At 52.1% G+C, this 16,319-nt stretch overlaps 1 protein-coding gene across 1 annotated transcript in view; it reads left to right on the top strand.

Annotated features, from left to right (window-relative positions):
* LOC129811251 (ribose-5-phosphate isomerase-like) overlaps positions 1 to 16,319 on the top strand; it is a 33,928-nt gene extending 17,609 nt beyond the window's left edge. Inside the window, exons 7-9 of the mRNA XM_055862412.1 lie at positions 6,419 to 6,560; positions 8,431 to 8,530; positions 8,951 to 16,319. Coding sequence (XP_055718387.1) covers positions 6,419 to 6,560; positions 8,431 to 8,530; positions 8,951 to 9,048 — 340 coding nt within the window. The 3' untranslated portion in view covers positions 9,049 to 16,319. The remainder of the gene's footprint in view (positions 1 to 6,418; positions 6,561 to 8,430; positions 8,531 to 8,950) is intronic.

The following is a 16,319-nucleotide window of genomic DNA, read 5'->3' as shown; positions in this document are numbered from 1 at the left end:
TGACCCGTCGGGCTGAGACCGCTGGTTGAGTGGATCAGCCTACACCATGACCCGTCGGACTGAGACCGCTGGTTGAGTGGATCAGCCTACACCATGACCCGTCGGGCTGAGACCGCTGGTTGAGTGGATCAGCCTACACCATGACCCGTCGGGCTGAGACCGCTGGTTGAGTGGATCAGCCTACACCATGACCCGTCGGGCTGAGACCGCTGGTTGAGTGGATCAGCCTACACCATGACCTGTCGGACTGAGACAGCTGGTTGTTGAGCGGATCAGCCTACACCATGACCTGTCGGGCTGAGACCGCTGGTTGAGTGGATCAGCCTACACCATGACCCGTCGGGCTGAGACCGCTGGTTGAGTGGATCAGCCTACACCATGACCCGTCGGGCTGAGACAGCTGGTTGAGTGGATCAGCCTACACCATGACCCGTCGGGCTGAGACAGCTGGTTGAGTGGATCAGCCTACACCATGACCCGTCGGGCTGAGACCGCTGGTTGAGTGGATCAGCCTACACCATGACCTGTCGGGCTGAGACAGCTGGTTGAGTGGATCAGCCTACACCATGACCCGTCGGGCTGAGACAGCTGGTTGTTGAGCGGATCAGCCTACACCATGACCTGTCGGGCTGAGACAGCTGGTTGAGTGGATCAGCCTACACCATGACCCGTCGGGCTGAGACAGCTGGTTGAGTGGATCAGCCTACACCATGACCCGTCGGGCTGAGACAGCTGGTTGAGTGGATCAGCCTACACCATGACCCGTCGGGCTGAGACCGCTGGTTGTTGAGTGGATCAGCCTACACCATGACCCGTCGGGCTGAGACCGCTGGTTGAGTGGATCAGCCTACACCATGACCCGTCGGGCTGAGACCGCTGGTTGAGTGGATCAGCCTACACCATGACCCGTCGGGCTGAGACAGCTGGTTGAGTGGATCAGCCTACACCATGACCCGTCGGGCTGAGACAGCTGGTTGAGTGGATCAGCCTACACCATGACCCGTCGGGCTGAGACCGCTGGTTGAGTGGATCAGCCTACACCATGACCTGTCGGGCTGAGACAGCTGGTTGAGTGGATCAGCCTACACCATGACCCGTCGGGCTGAGACAGCTGGTTGTTGAGCGGATCAGCCTACACCATGACCTGTCGGGCTGAGACAGCTGGTTGAGTGGATCAGCCTACACCATGACCCGTCGGGCTGAGACAGCTGGTTGAGTGGATCAGCCTACACCATGACCCGTCGGGCTGAGACAGCTGGTTGAGTGGATCAGCCTACACCATGACCCGTCGGGCTGAGACCGCTGGTTGTTGAGTGGATCAGCCTACACCATGACCTGTCGGGCTGAGACCGCTGGTTGTTGAGTGGATCAGCCTACACCATGACCCGTCGGGCTGAGACCGCTGGTTGAGTGGATCAGCCTACACCATGACCTGTCGGGCTGAGACCGCTGGTTGAGTGGATCAGCCTACACCATGACCTGTCGGGCTGAGACCGCTGGTTGAGTGGATCAGCCTACACCATGATCTGTCGGGCTGAGACAGCTGGTTGTTGAGTGGATCAGCCTACACCATGACCCGTCGGGCTGAGACAGCTGGTTGAGTGGATCAGCCTACACCATGACCTGTCGGGCTGAGACAGCTGGTTGAGTGGATCAGCCTACACCATGACCTGTCGGGCTGAGACCGCTGGTTGAGTGGATCAGCCTACACCATGACCTGTCGGGCTGAGACCGCTGGTTGAGTGGATCAGCCTACACCATGACCCGTCGGGCTGAGACCGCTGGTTGAGTGGATCAGCCTACACCATGACCTGTCGGGCTGAGACAGCTGGTTGTTGAGCGGATCAGCCTACACCATGACCCGTCGGGCTGAGACAGCTGGTTGTTGAGCGGATCAGCCTACACCATGACCTGTCGGGCTGAGAGCTGGTTGTTGAGCGGATCAGCCTACACCATGACCTGTCGGGCTGAGACAGCTGGTTGTTGAGCGGATCAGCCTACACCATGACCTGTCGGGCTGAGACAGCTGGTTGTTGAGCGGATCAGCCTACACCATGACCTGTCGGGCTGAGACAGCTGGTTGAGTGGATCAGCCTACACCATGACCTGTCGGGCTGAGACAGCTGGTTGTTGAGCGGATCAGCCTACACCATGACCCGTCGGGCTGAGACAGCTGGTTGTTGAGCGGATCAGCCTACACCATGACCTGTCGGGCTGAGAGCTGGTTGTTGAGCGGATCAGCCTACACCATGACCTGTCGGGCTGAGACAGCTGGTTGTTGAGCGGATCAGCCTACACCATGACCTGTCGGGCTGAGACAGCTGGTTGAGTGGATCAGCCTACACCATGACCTGTCGGGCTGAGACAGCTGGTTGAGTGGATCAGCCTACACCATGACCTGTCGGGCTGAGACAGCTGGTTGAGTGGATCAGCCTACAGATGATCTGTCGGACTGAGACAGCTGGTTGTTGAGTGGATCAGCCTACACCATGACCTGTCGGGCTGAGACAGCTGGTTGAGTGGATCAGCCTACACCATGACCCGTCGGGCTGAGACAGCTGGTTGTTGAGCGGATCAGCCTACACCATGACCCGTCGGGCTGAGACAGCTGGTTGTTGAGCGGATCAGCCTACACCATGACCCGTCGGGCTGAGACAGCTGGTTGTTGAGCGGATCGGCCTACACCATGACCCGTCGGGCTGAGACAGCTGGTTGTTGAGCGGATCGGCCTACACCATGACCTGTCGGGCTGAGAGCTGGTTGTTGGGCGGATCAGCCTACACCATGACCCGTCGGGCTGAGACAGCTGGTTGAGTGGATCAGTCTACACCATGACCCGTCGGGCTGAGACAGCTGGTTGTTGAGTGGATCAGCCTACAGACGATCTGTCGGACTGAGACAGCTGGTTGTTGAGCGGATCGGCCTACGCCATGACCTGTCGGACTGAGACAGCTGGTTGAGTGGATCAGCCTACACCATGACCTGTCGGGCTGAGACAGCTGGTTGTTGAGCGGATCAGCCTACACCATGACCCGTCGGGCTGAGACAGCTGGTTGTTGAGCGGATCAGCCTACACCATGACCCGTCGGGCTGAGACAGCTGGTTGCTGAGTGGATCAGCCTACAGATTTTTTTATTTTTATTTTTTTATTTCACCTTTATTTAACCAGGTAGGCTAGTTGAGAACAAGTTCTCATTTGCAACTGCGACCTGGCCAAGATAAAGCATAGCAGTGTGAACAGACAACAACACAGAGTTACACATGGAGTAAACAATAGACAAGTCAATAACATGGTAGGAAAAAGAGAATCTATATACAATGTGTGCAAAAGGCATGAGGTAGGCAATAAATCGAATAATTACAATTTAGCAGATTAACACTGGAGTGATAAATCATCAGATGATCATGTGCAAGAAGAGATACTGGTGTGCAAAAGAGCAGAAAAGTAAATAAATGAAAACAGTATGGGGATGAGGTAGGTAGATTGGGTGGGCTATATACCGATAGACTATGTACAGCTGCAGCGATCGGTTAGCTGCTCAGATAGCAGATGTTTAAAGTTGTTGAGGGAGATAAAAGTCTCCAACTTCAGAGATTTTTGCAATTCGTTCCAGTCGCAGGCAGCAGAGAACTGGAAGGAAAGGCGTCCAAATGAGGTTTTGGCTTTAGGGATGATCAGTGAGATACACCTGCTGGAGCGCGTGCTACGGGTGGGTGTAGCCATCGTGACCAGTGAACTGAGATAAGGCGGCACTTTACCTAGCATAGCCTTGTAGATGACCTGAAGCCAGTGGGTCTGACGACGAACATGTAGCGAGGGCCAGCCGACTAGGGCATACAGGTCGCAGTGGTGGGTCGTATAAGGTGCTTTAGTAACAAAACGGATGGCACTGTGATAAACTGCATCCAGTTTGCTGAGTAGAGTATTGGAAGCTATTTTGTAGATGACATCGCCGAAGTCGAGGATCGGTAGGATAGTCAGTTTTACTAGGGTAAGTTTGGCGGCGTGAGTGAAGGAGGCTTTGTTGCAAAATAGAAAGCCGACTCTAGATTTAATTTTGGATTGGAGATGTTTGATATGAGTCTGGAAGGAGAGTTTGCAGTCTAGCCAGACACCTAGGTACTTATAGATGTCCACATATTCTAGGTCGGAACCGTCCAGGGTGGTGATGCTAGTCGGGCGTGCGGGTGCAGGCAGCGAACGGTTGAAAAGCATGCATTTGGTTTTACTAGCGTTTAAGAGCAGTTGCCGGCCACGGGAGGAGAGTTGTATGGCATTGAAGCTCGTCTGGAGGTTAGTTAACACAGTGTCCAAGGAAGGGCCAGAAGTATACAGAATGGTGTCGTCTGCGTAGAGGTGGATCAGGGAATCGCCCGCAGCAAGAGCAACATCATTGATATACAGAGAAAAGAGTCGGCCCGAGAATTGAACCCTGTGGTACCCCCATAGAGACTGCCAGAGGACCGGACAACATGCCCTCCGATTTGACACACTGAACTCTGTCTGCAAAGTAGTTGGTGAACCAGGCGAGGCAGTCATTAGAGAAACCAAGGCTGTTGAGTCTGCCAATAAGAATACGGTGATTGACAGAGTAGAAAGCCTTGGCCAGGTCGATGAAGACGGCTGCACAGTACTGTCATTTATCGATGGAGGTTATGATATCGTTTAGGACCTTGAGCGTGGCTGAGGTGCACCCGTGACCGGCTCGGAAACCGGATTGCACAGCGGAGAAGGTACGGTGGGATTCGAGATGGTCAGTGATCTGTTTGTTGACTTGGCTTTCGAAGACCTTAGATAGGCAGGGCAGGATGGATATAGGTCTGTAACAGTTTGGGTCCAGGGTGTCTCCCCCTTTGAAGAGGGGGATGACCGCGGCAGCTTTCCAATCCTTGGGGATCTCAGATGATACGGAGGAGAAGTTGAACAGGCTGGTAATAGGGGGTGCGACAATGGCGGCGGACAGTTTCAGAAATAGGGGGTCCAGATTGTCAAGCCCAGCTGATTTGTATGGGTCCAGGTTTTCCAGCTCTTTCAGAACATCTGCTATCTGGATTTGGGTAAAGGAGAAGCTGGGGAGGCTTGGGCGAGTAGCAGCGGGGGGGGGCGGGGCTGTTGGCCAAGGTTGGAGTCGCCAGGAGGAAGGCATGGCCAGCCATTGAGAAATGCTTGTTGAAGTTTTCGATTATCACAGATTTATCGGTGGTGACCGTGTTACCTAGCCTCAGTGCAGTGGGCAGCTGGGAGGAGGTGCTCTTGTTTTCAATGGACTTTACAGTATCCCAGAACTTTTTGGAGTTAGAGCTACAGGATGCAAACTTCTGCTTGAAAAAGCTGTCCTTTGCTTTCCTGACTGACTGCGTGTATTGGTTCCTGACATCCCTGAACAGTTGCATATCGCGGGGGCTCTTCGATGCTATTGCAGTTCGCCACAGGATGTTTTTGTGCTGGTCGAGGGCAGTCAGGTCTGGAGTGAACCAAGGGCTATATCTGTTCTTGGTTCTGCATTTTTTGAACGGAGCATGCTTGTCTAATATGGTGAGGAAGTAACTTTTAAAGAATGACCAGGCATCCTCAACTGACGGGATGAGGTCAATATCCTTCCAGGGTACCCGGGCCAGGTCGATTAGAAAGGCCTGCTCGCAGAAGGGTTTTAGGGAGCGTTTGACAGTGGTGAGGGGTGGTCGTATGACCGCGGATACAGGCAATGAGGCAGTGATCGCTGAGATCCTGGTTGAAGACAGCAGAGGTGTATTTGGAGGGCAAGTTGGTCAGGATAATGTCTATTAGGGTGCCCATGTTTACAGATTTAGGGTTGTACCTGATGGGTTCCTTGATGATCTGTGTGAGATTGAGGGCATCAAGCTTAGATTGTAGGATGGCCCGGGGTGTTAAGCATATCCCAGTTTAGGTCACCTAACAGAACAAACTCTGAAGCTAGATGGGGAGCGATCAATTCACAGATGGTGTCCAGGGCACAGCTGGGAGCTGAGGGGGGTCGGTAGCAGGCGGCAACAGTGAGAGACTTATTTCTGGAGAGATTAATTTTTAAAATTAGAAGTTCGAACTCTTTGGGCATTATTACATAATGCCATTGTGTAGACCGATAAAAAATAATAATAATTCTTAATGTGGTAATGGATACATTTTGGAGGGAGCTTTTTTTATAGATTATTACAACAAATAAAAACAAATCTAGAAAATCTAAAAAAAATTACAGTGAAGTGCTTGAAAAAGCCCTAGAATTTGACTTGACGATGTCTGTATGAGCCCTGTGTAGGCTACTTGCTCAGGCCACGAAGTAGAGTTATATCTGCTGTTCATCCACTTTCCTGTCAGATCTTGACCTCTGTGTTCCACTGGAAAATGTGCCTGAATGTTGAGCCCTGAATGACTGGGTGTGTCCCCCCCCCCCCTCAGGAAGGACTCCTCGGTCCTGGGCCAGCAGTGGAAGAAGGGTGTTCCTATTGAGGTGATCCCTATGGCCTACGTCCCCGTCTCCAGGACTATAGCCAAGCGCTTCGGAGGGGAGGCAGTACTCCGTATGGCCTTCAGTAAAGCTGTGAGTCGCCATATATACAACTCTTCCTGTTGTAAAGCTGTGAGTCAATGGGGGAACTAACACGATACATCGCCTTCAGGAAGTATTCAGACCCCTTGACTTTTTCCACATTTTTGTTACTTTACAGCCTTATTCTAAAATGGATTGAAAAAAACATTTCTCATCAATTTACACACAATAATACCTCATAATGACAAAGCGAAAACAGGTTTTTAGAATCGTTTACAAATGAATGAAAAATCAAAAACAGATTCCTTATTTACGTAAGTATTAAGGCCCTTTGATGTGAGACTCTAAATTGAGCTCAGGTGCATCCTGTTTCCATTGATCATCATTGAGATGTTTCTACAACTTGATTGGAGTCCACCTGTGGTAAATTCAATTGATTAGACATGATTTGGAAAGACACACACCTGTCTATATAAGGTCCCACAGTTGACAGTGCATGTCAGAGCAAAAACCAAGCCATGAGGTCGAAGGAATTGTCCTTAGAGCTCCGAGACAGGATTGTGTCGAGGCACAGATCTGGGGAAGGGTACCAACACATTTCTGCAGCATTGAAGGTCCCCAAGAACACAGTGGCCTCCATCATTCTTAAATGGAAGAAGTTTGGAACCACCAAGACTCTTCCTAGAGCTGGCCGCCCGGCCAAACTGAGCAATCGGGGGAGAAGGGCCTTGGTCAGCGAGATGACCAATAACCCGATGGTCACTCTGACAGAGCTCCAGAGTTCCTCTGTGGAGATGGGAGAACCTTCCAGAAGGACAACCATCTCTGCAGCACTCCACCAATCAGGCATTTTGTGGTAGAGTGGCCAGACGGAAGCCTCTCCTCAGTAAAAGGCACCTAAAGGACACTCAGACCATGAGAAACAAGATTCTCTGGTCTGATGAAAGCAAGATTGTACTCTTTGTACGGAATGCCAAGGGTCACGTCTGGAGGAAACATGGCACCATCCCTACGGTGAAGCATGGTGGTGGCAGCATCATGCTGTGGGGATGTTTTTCAGCGGCAGGGACTGGGAGACTAGTTAGGATCGAGGGAAAGATGAACAGAGAAAAGTACAGAGAGATCCTTGCTGAAAACCTGCTCCAGAGTGCTCAGGACCTCAGACTGGGGTGAAGGTTCACCTTCCAACAGGACAACGACCCTAAGCACACAGCCAAGACAAAGCAGGAGCGATCTCGGGACAAGCCTCAATGTCCTTGAGTGGCCCAGCCAGAGCCCGGACTTGAACCCGATCGAACATCTCTGGAGACCTGAAAATAGCTGAGCAGAGACCATCCCCATCTAACCTGACAGAGCTTGAGAGGATCTGCAGAGAAGAATGAGAGAAACTCCACAAATACAGGTGTGCCAAGTTTGTAGCGTCATACCCAAGAAGACTGGAGGCTGTACTCGCTGCCAGAGGTACTTCAACAAGGTACTGAGTAAAGGGTCTGAATACTTACATAAATGTGATATTTCAGCTTTTTATTTGTAATAAATTTACAAAAATCTAAACCTGTTTTTGCTTTGTCATTATTGTGTGTAGATTGAGGGTGAAAAAAAATTGAATCATTTTTAGAATAAGGCTGTAATATCTGTAATATAACAATGTGGAAAAAGTCAAGGAGTCTGAATACTTTCCAAATGCATTGTGGTTCATTCAGGTAATTTTGTTGTGTATTATAGTGAATATAAAAGTGTAAATTAACAGTTGTATAAATCACAAGAAGAGACGATTATTATTGGAGCGGAAAGTCAAAGCTTTCAGTGTAGAGCACATGACATGTCCTACAGGAAGAGTTTTCATTGGTCCTCTTCTGAGAGGAAAGCATTCTCGTTGGTCATTTATATGTGAGTGAGATCCAGTATTTTGATTGTTCAGGGTCCGGTGGTAACAGACAACAGTAACTTCATTCTGGACTGGAAGTTTGAACACACTCACAACTGGAAGGAGGTCAATATCGCTATCAAGATGATACCAGGTATATATATATACACACACACACACACACACACACACACACACACACACACACACACACACACACACACACACACTGGAATTGCTGCTGCTGTTCCCCCTCCTACAGTGACTTGTTCTGGGACATGAATGTTAGTCTGTTTCCCTCCCCCCTACCTCACCTTGCCTCTCCCCCCTACCTCACCTCGCCTCTACCTCCCCCCTACCTCACCTTGCCTCTACCTCCTACCTCACCTTGCCTCTCCCCCCTACCTCACCTTGCCTCTACCTCCTACCTCACCTTGCCTCTCCCCCCTACCTCACCTTGCCTCTACCTCCTACCTCGCCTCTCTCCCTCCCCCCCACCTCACCTCGCCTCTCTCCCTCCCCTCTACCTCACCTTGCCTCTACCTCCTACCTCATATCTCTCCCTCCCCTCTAGGTGTGGTAGAGACAGGTCTGTTTGTGGGAATGGCAGAGAGGGTGTACTTTGGGATGGAGGATGGTAATGTTGGTGTCAGAGACCCTCCAGTCAACTGACCTGAGCCCTTCTCCAGCACCCCCCTCCACCTGGAACCAACCAGCACCCCCCCCCCCCCCCCACCTGGAACCAACCAGCACCCCCCCTCCACCTGGAGCCAACCAGCATCAACCACAAGTGCCCTATTTTATTATGGATGCATTCCAAATGGCCCCCTATTCTCTATGTAGTGCACTACTTTAGACAAGAGCCCTATTAGAGCCCTATGGGTCCTGGTCACGGAGCCCTATTAGAGCCCTATGGGTCCTGGTCACGGAGCCCTATTAGAGCCCTATGGGTCCTGGTCACAGAGCCCTATTAGAGCCCTATGGGTCCTGGTCACAGAGCCCTATGGGTCCTGGTCAAAGAGCCCTATTAGAGCCCTATTAGAGCCCTATGGGTCCTGGTCAAAGAGCCCTATTAGAGCCCTATGGGTCCTGGTCAAAGAGCCCTATTAGAGCCCTATGGGTCCTGGTCAAAGAGCCCTATTAGAGCCCTATGGGTCCTGGTCAAAGAGCCCTATTAGAGCCCTATGGGTCCTGGTCAAAGAGCCCTATGGGTCCTGGTCACAGAGCCCTATGGGTCCTGGTCACAGAGCCCTATGGGTCCTGGTCACAGAGCCCTATGGGTCCTGGTCACAGAGCCCTATGGGTCCTGGTCACAGAGCCCTATGGGTCCTGGTCACAGAGCCCTATGGGTCCTGGTCACAGAGCCCTATGGGTCCTGGTCACAGAGCCCTATGGGTCCTGGTCACAGAGCCCTATGGGTCCTGGTCACAGAGCCCTATGGGTCCTGGTCACAGAGCCCTATGGGTCCTGGTCACAGAGCCCTATGGGTCCTGGTCACAGAGCCCTATGGGTCCTGGTCACAGAGCCCTATGGGTCCTGGTCACAGAGCCCTATGGGTCCTGGTCACAGAGCCCTATTAGAGCCCTATGGGTCCTGGTCAAAGAGCCCTATTAGAGCCCTATGGGTCCTGGTCAAAGAGCCCTATGGGTCCTGGTCACAGAGCCCTATGGGTCCTGGTCACAGAGCCCTATGGGTCCTGGTCACAGAGCCCTATGGGTCCTGGTCACAGAGCCCTATGGGTCCTGGTCACAGAGCCCTATGGGTCCTGGTCACAGAGCCCTATGGGTCCTGGTCACAGAGCCCTATGGGTCCTGGTCACAGAGCCCTATGGGTCCTGGTCACAGAGCCCTATGGGTCCTGGTCACAGAGCCCTATGGGTCCTGGTCACAGAGCCCTATGGGTCCTGGTCACAGAGCCCTATTAGAGCCCTATGGGTCCTGGTCACAGAGCCCTATGGGTCCTGGTCAAAGAGCCCTATGGGTCCTGGTCACAGAGCCCTATTAGAGCCCGATGGGTCCTGGTCAAAGAGCCCTATTAGAGCCCTGGTCACAGAGCCCTATTAGAGCCCGATGGGTCCTGGTCAAAGAGCCCTATTAGAGCCCTATGGGTCCTGGTCACAGAGCCCTATTAGAGCCCTATTAGAGCCCTGTGGGTCCTGGTCACAGAGCCCTATTAGAGCCCTGTGGGTCCTGGTCAAAGAGCCCTATTATAGCCCTATGGGTGATGGTCACAGAGCCCTATTAGAGCCCTATGGGTCCTGGTCACAGAGCCCTATTAGAGCCCTATGGGTTCTGGTCACAGAGCCCTATGGGTCCTGGTCACAGAGCCCTATTAGAGCCCTATGGGTCCTGGTCACAGTGCCCTATTAGAGCCCTATGGGTCCTGGTCACAGAGCCCTATTATAGCCCTATGGGTCCTGGTCACAGAGCCCTATGGGTCCTGGTCACAGAGCCCTATTAGAGCCCTATGGGTCCTGGTCACAGAGCCCTATTAGAGCCCTATGGGTCCTGGTCACAGAGCCCTATTAGAGCCCTATGGGTCCTGGTCACAGAGCCCTATTAGAGCCCTATGGGTCCTGGTCAAAGAGCCCTATTAGAGCCCTATTAGATCCCTATTAGAGCCCTATGGGTCCTGGTCAAAGATCCCCATTAGAGCCCTATGGGTCCTGGTCAAAGAGCCCTATTAGAGCCCTATGGGTCCTGGTCACAGATCCCTATTAGAGCCCTATGGGTCCTGGTCACAGATCCCTATTAGAGCCCTATGGGTCCTGGTCACAGATCCCTATTAGAGCCCTATGGGTCCTGGTCAAAGAGCCCTATTAGAGCCCTATGGGTCCTGGTCACAGAGCCCTATTAGAGCCCTATGGGTCCTGGTCACAGAGCCCTATTAGAGCCCTATGGGTCCTGGTCACAGAGCCCTATTAGAGCCCTATGGGTCCTGGTCACAGAGCCCTATTAGAGCCCTATGGGTCCTGGTCAAAGAGCCCTATGGGTCCTGGTCAAAGAGCCCTATTAGAGCCCTATGGGTCCTGGTCACAGAGCCCTATTAGAGCCCTATGGGTCCTGGTCACAGAGCCCTATTAGAGCCCTATGGGTCCTGGTCACAGAGCCCTATTAGAGCCCTATGGGTCCTGGTCACAGAGCCCTATTAGAGCCCTATGGGTCCTGGTCACAGTGCCCTATTAGAGCCCTATGGGTCCTGGTCAAAGAGCCCTATTAGAGCCCTATGGGTCCTGGTCACAGAGCCCTATTAGAGCCCTATGGGTCCTGGTCAAAGAGCCCTATTAGAGCCCTATGGGTCCTGGTCACAGAGCCCTATTAGAGCCCGATGGGTCCTGGTCACAGAGCCCTATTAGAGCCCTATGGGTCCTGGTCAAAGAGCCCTATTAGAGCCCTATGGGTCCTGGTCAAAGAGCCCTATTAGAGCCCTATAGGTCCTGGTCACCGTGCCCTATTAGAGCCCTATAGGTCCTGGTCACAGAGCCCTATTAGAGCCCTATTAGAGCCCTATGGGTCCTGGTCACAGAGCCCTATTAGAGCCCTATGGGTCCTGGTCAAAGAGCCCTATTAGAGCCCTATTAGAGCCCTATGGGTCCTGGTCACAGAGCCCTATTAGAGCCCTATGGGTCCTGGTCACAGAGCCCTATTAGAGCCCTATTAGAGCCCTATGGGTCCTGGTCACAGAGCCCTATTAGAGCCCTATGGGTCCTGGTCACAGAGCCCTATTAGAGCCCTATTAGAGCCCTATGGGTCCTGGTCACAGAGCCCTATTAGAGCCCTATGGGTCCTGGTCACAGAGCCCTATTAGAGCCCTATGGGTCCTGGTCACAGAGCCCTATTAGAGCCCTATGGGTCCTGGTCACAGAGCCCTATTAGAGCCCTATGGGTCCTGGTCAAAGAGCCCTATTAGAGCCCTATGGGTCCTGGTCACAGAGCCCTATTAGAGCCCTATGGGTCCTGGTCACAGAGCCCTATTAGAGCCCTATGGGTCCTGGTCAAAGAGCCCTATTAGAGCCCTATGGGTCCTGGTCACAGAGCCCTATTAGAGCCCTATGGGTCCTGGTCACAGAGCCCTATTAGAGCCCTATGGGTCCTGGTCACAGAGCCCTATTAGAGCCCTATGGGTCCTGGTCACAGAGCCCTATTAGAGCCCTATGGGTCCTGGTCACAGAGCCCTATTAGAGCCCTATGGGTCCTGGTCACAGAGCCCTATTAGAGCCCTATGGGTCCTGGTCACAGAGCCCTATTAGAGCCCTATGGGTCCTGGTCACAGAGCCCTATTAGAGCCCTATGGGTCCTGGTCACAGAGCCCTATTAGAGCCCTATGGGTCCTGGTCACAGAGCCCTATTAGAGCCCTATGGGTCCTGGTCACAGAGCCCTATTAGAGCCCTATGGGTCCTGGTCACAGAGCCCTATTAGAGCCCTATGGGTCCTGGTCACAGAGCCCTATTAGAGCCCTATGGGTCCTGGTCACAGAGCCCTATTAGAGCCCTATGGGTCCTGGTCACAGAGCCCTATTAGAGCCCTATGGGTCCTGGTCACAGAGCCCTATTAGAGCCCTATGGGTCCTGGTCACAGAGCCCTATTAGAGCCCTATGGGTCCTGGTCACAGAGCCCTATTAGAGCCCTATGGGTCCTGGTCACAGAGCCCTATTAGAGCCCTATGGGTCCTGGTCAAAGAGCCCTATGGGTCCTGGTCACAGAGCCCTATTAGAGCCCTATGGGTCCTGGTCACAGAGCCCTATTAGAGCCCTATGGGTCCTGGTCACAGAGCCCTATTAGAGCCCTATGGGTCCTGGTCACAGAGCCCTATTAGAGCCCTATGGGTCCTGGTCACAGAGCCCTATTAGAGCCCTATGGGTCCTGGTCACAGAGCCCTATTAGAGCCCCATGGGTCCTGGTCACAGAGCCCTATTAGAGCCCTATGGGTCCTGGTCACAGAGCCCTATTAGAGCCCTATGGGTCCTGGTCAAAGAGCCCTATGGGTCCTGGTCACAGAGCCCTATTAGAGCCCTATGGGTCCTGGTCACAGAGCCCTATTAGAGCCCTATGGGTCCTGGTCACAGAGCCCTATTAGAGCCCTATGGGTCCTGGTCAAAGAGCCCTATGGGTCCTGTTATAAACTTGTCGCCTGTATTGACTCGCTGTGTTGTTTCTATTCTCTTCAGATAACCAGAGAACCCTGGTGGTGTTTGAGTACACTGAAACCAATGGGCCCTCGTCAAACGTAGTGCACTCAAATAGGGAATAGGGTGCCATTTTGACCACTAGCCTGAACATCTGCCTCTGTTTGTACTGAACTGTCTAATCTGACTGTTTGCCCTTCCACTGTCTTACAACATGTTGTTGATCATATGCCTGGTCCCGGGTCTGCCTTCTGGTGGCCTGGTCCCGGGTCCGCCTCTGGTGGCCTGGTCCCGGGTCTGCTGCTGGTTGCCTGGTCCCGGGTCTGCCTCTGGTCCCGGGACTGCCTTCTGGTGGCCTGGTCCCGGGTCTGCCTTCTGGTGGCCTGGTCCCGGGTCTGCCTTCTGGTGGCCTGGTCCCGGGTCTGCCTTCTGGTGGCCTGGTCCCGGGTCTGCCTTCTGGTGGCCTGGTCCCGGGTCTGCCTTCTGGTGGCCTGGTCCCGGGTTTGTCAAGCTAACAATGTGTGTCGGAGTTGGCAGGATGGCCCACACACTGTTTCTCAGGCCATGTCTCTGTTTGTCTAGTTGCTGCACATCGTTTCGTTGCACAAGCCAGCCTTGTGCCATTCTCTTACCTAATACCAAAGTTGCAGGGCCTGGATTTACAAAACATTTCATAAGGTTTTCAAAATCCAGGCCCAAATGTAATCAGTTGTACTCAATGCATGGCTCACTGGGTCAGAAGGGGGGGGGGGGGGGTTCCTACCATGACTGTCCCTGTCTGTAGCCTATTGGCTGTCCTGACTGTCTGTACCTACCATGGCTATATGACTGTCCCTGTCTGTAGCCTATTGGCTGTCCTGACTGTCTGTACCTACCATGACTATATGACTGTCCCTGTCTGTAGCTTATTGGCTGTTCTGACTGTCAGTACCTACCATGGCTATATGACTGTCCCTGTCTGTAACCTATTGGCTGTCCTGACTGTCTGTACCTACCATGGCTATATGGCTGTCCTGACTGTCTGTACCTACCATGGCTATATGACTGTCCCTGTCTGTAGCCTATTGGCTGTCCTGACTGTCTGTACCTACCATGGCTATATGACTGTCCCTGTCTGTAGCCTATTGGCTGTCCTGACTGTCTGTACCTACCATGGCTATATGACTGTCCCTGTCTGTAGCCTATTGGCTGTCCTGACTGTCTGTACCTACCATGGCTATATGACTGTCCCTGTCTGTAGCCTATTGGCTGTCCTGACTGTCTGTACCTACCATGGCTATATGACTGTCCCTGTCTGTAGCCTATTGGCTGTTCTGACTGTCAGTACCTACCATGGCTATATGACTGTCCCTGTCTGTAGCTTATTGGCTGTTCTGACTGTCAGTACCTACCATGGCTATATGACTGTCCCTGTCTGTAGCTTATTGGCTGTCCTGACTGTCTGTACCTACCATGGCTATATGACTGTCCCTGTCTGTAGCCTATTGGCTGTCCTGACTGTCTGTACCTACCATGGCTATATGACTGTCCCTGTCTGTAGCTTATTGGCTGTTCTGACTGTCAGTACCTACCATGGCTATATGACTGTCCCTGTCTGTAGCCTATTGGCTGTCCTGACTGTCTGTACCTACCATGGCTATATGACTGTCCCTGTCTGTAGCCTATTGGCTGTCCTGACTGTCTGTACCTACCATGGCTATATGACTGTCCCTGTCTGTAGCCTATTGGCTGTCCTGACTGTCAGTACCTACCATGACTATATGACTGTCCCTGTCTGTAGCCTATTGGCTGTCCTGACTGTCTGTACCTACCATGACTATATGACTGTCCCTGTCTGTAGCCTATTGGCTGTCCTGACTGTCTGCTTCTGGCTCCAATAACATCACTTCTATAGTAGATCCTTTATGGGTCAATTAGCAGGATATTGCAGTTTAGCACCAGCTATGACTGTCAGTACCTACCATGGCTATATGACTGTCAGTACCTACCATGGCTATATGACTGTCAGTACCTACCATGGCTATATGACTGTCAGTACCTACCATGGCTATATGACTGTCAGTACCTACCATGGCTATATGACTGTCAGTACCTACCATGGCTATATGACTGTCAGTACCTACCATGGCTATATGACTGTCAGTACCTACCATGGCTATATGACTGTCAGTACCTACCATGGCTATATGACTGTCTGTACCTACCATGACTATATGACTGCCCCTGTCTGTAGCCTATTGGCTGTCCTGACTGTCTGTACCTACCATGGCTATGACTGTCAGTACCTACCATGGCTATATGACTGTCAGTACCTACCATGGCTATATGACTGTCAGTACCTACCATGGCTATATGACTGTCAGTATTACATGGCTATATGACTGTCAGTACCTACCATGGCTATATGACTGTCAGTACCTACCATGGCTATATGACTGTCAGTACCTACCATGGCTATATGACTGTCAGTACCTACCATGGCTATATGACTGTCAGTACCTACCATGGCTATATGACTGTCAGTATTACATGGCTATATGACTGTCAGTACCTACCATGGCTATATGACTGTCAGTACCTACCATGGCTCTATGACTGTCTGTACCTACCATGACTATATGACTGCCCCTGTCTGTAGCCTATTGGCTGTCCTGACTGTCAGTACCTACCATGGCTATATGACTGTCAGTACCTACCATGGCTATATGACTGTCAGTACCTACCCTGGCTATACCTTTCAATGACTATATGACTGTGATGAGTTAGCTGTCTTCCAGCTGTAAGGTACTCGGGTTTTTATTAAAGATTAAATCAACA

The sequence above is a fragment of the Salvelinus fontinalis genome, chromosome 15 (assembly GCF_029448725.1).
Source record: "Salvelinus fontinalis isolate EN_2023a chromosome 15, ASM2944872v1, whole genome shotgun sequence".
NCBI lineage: Eukaryota > Metazoa > Chordata > Actinopteri > Salmoniformes > Salmonidae > Salvelinus > Salvelinus fontinalis.
This window is presented reverse-complemented; position numbering and strand designations above follow the sequence as displayed.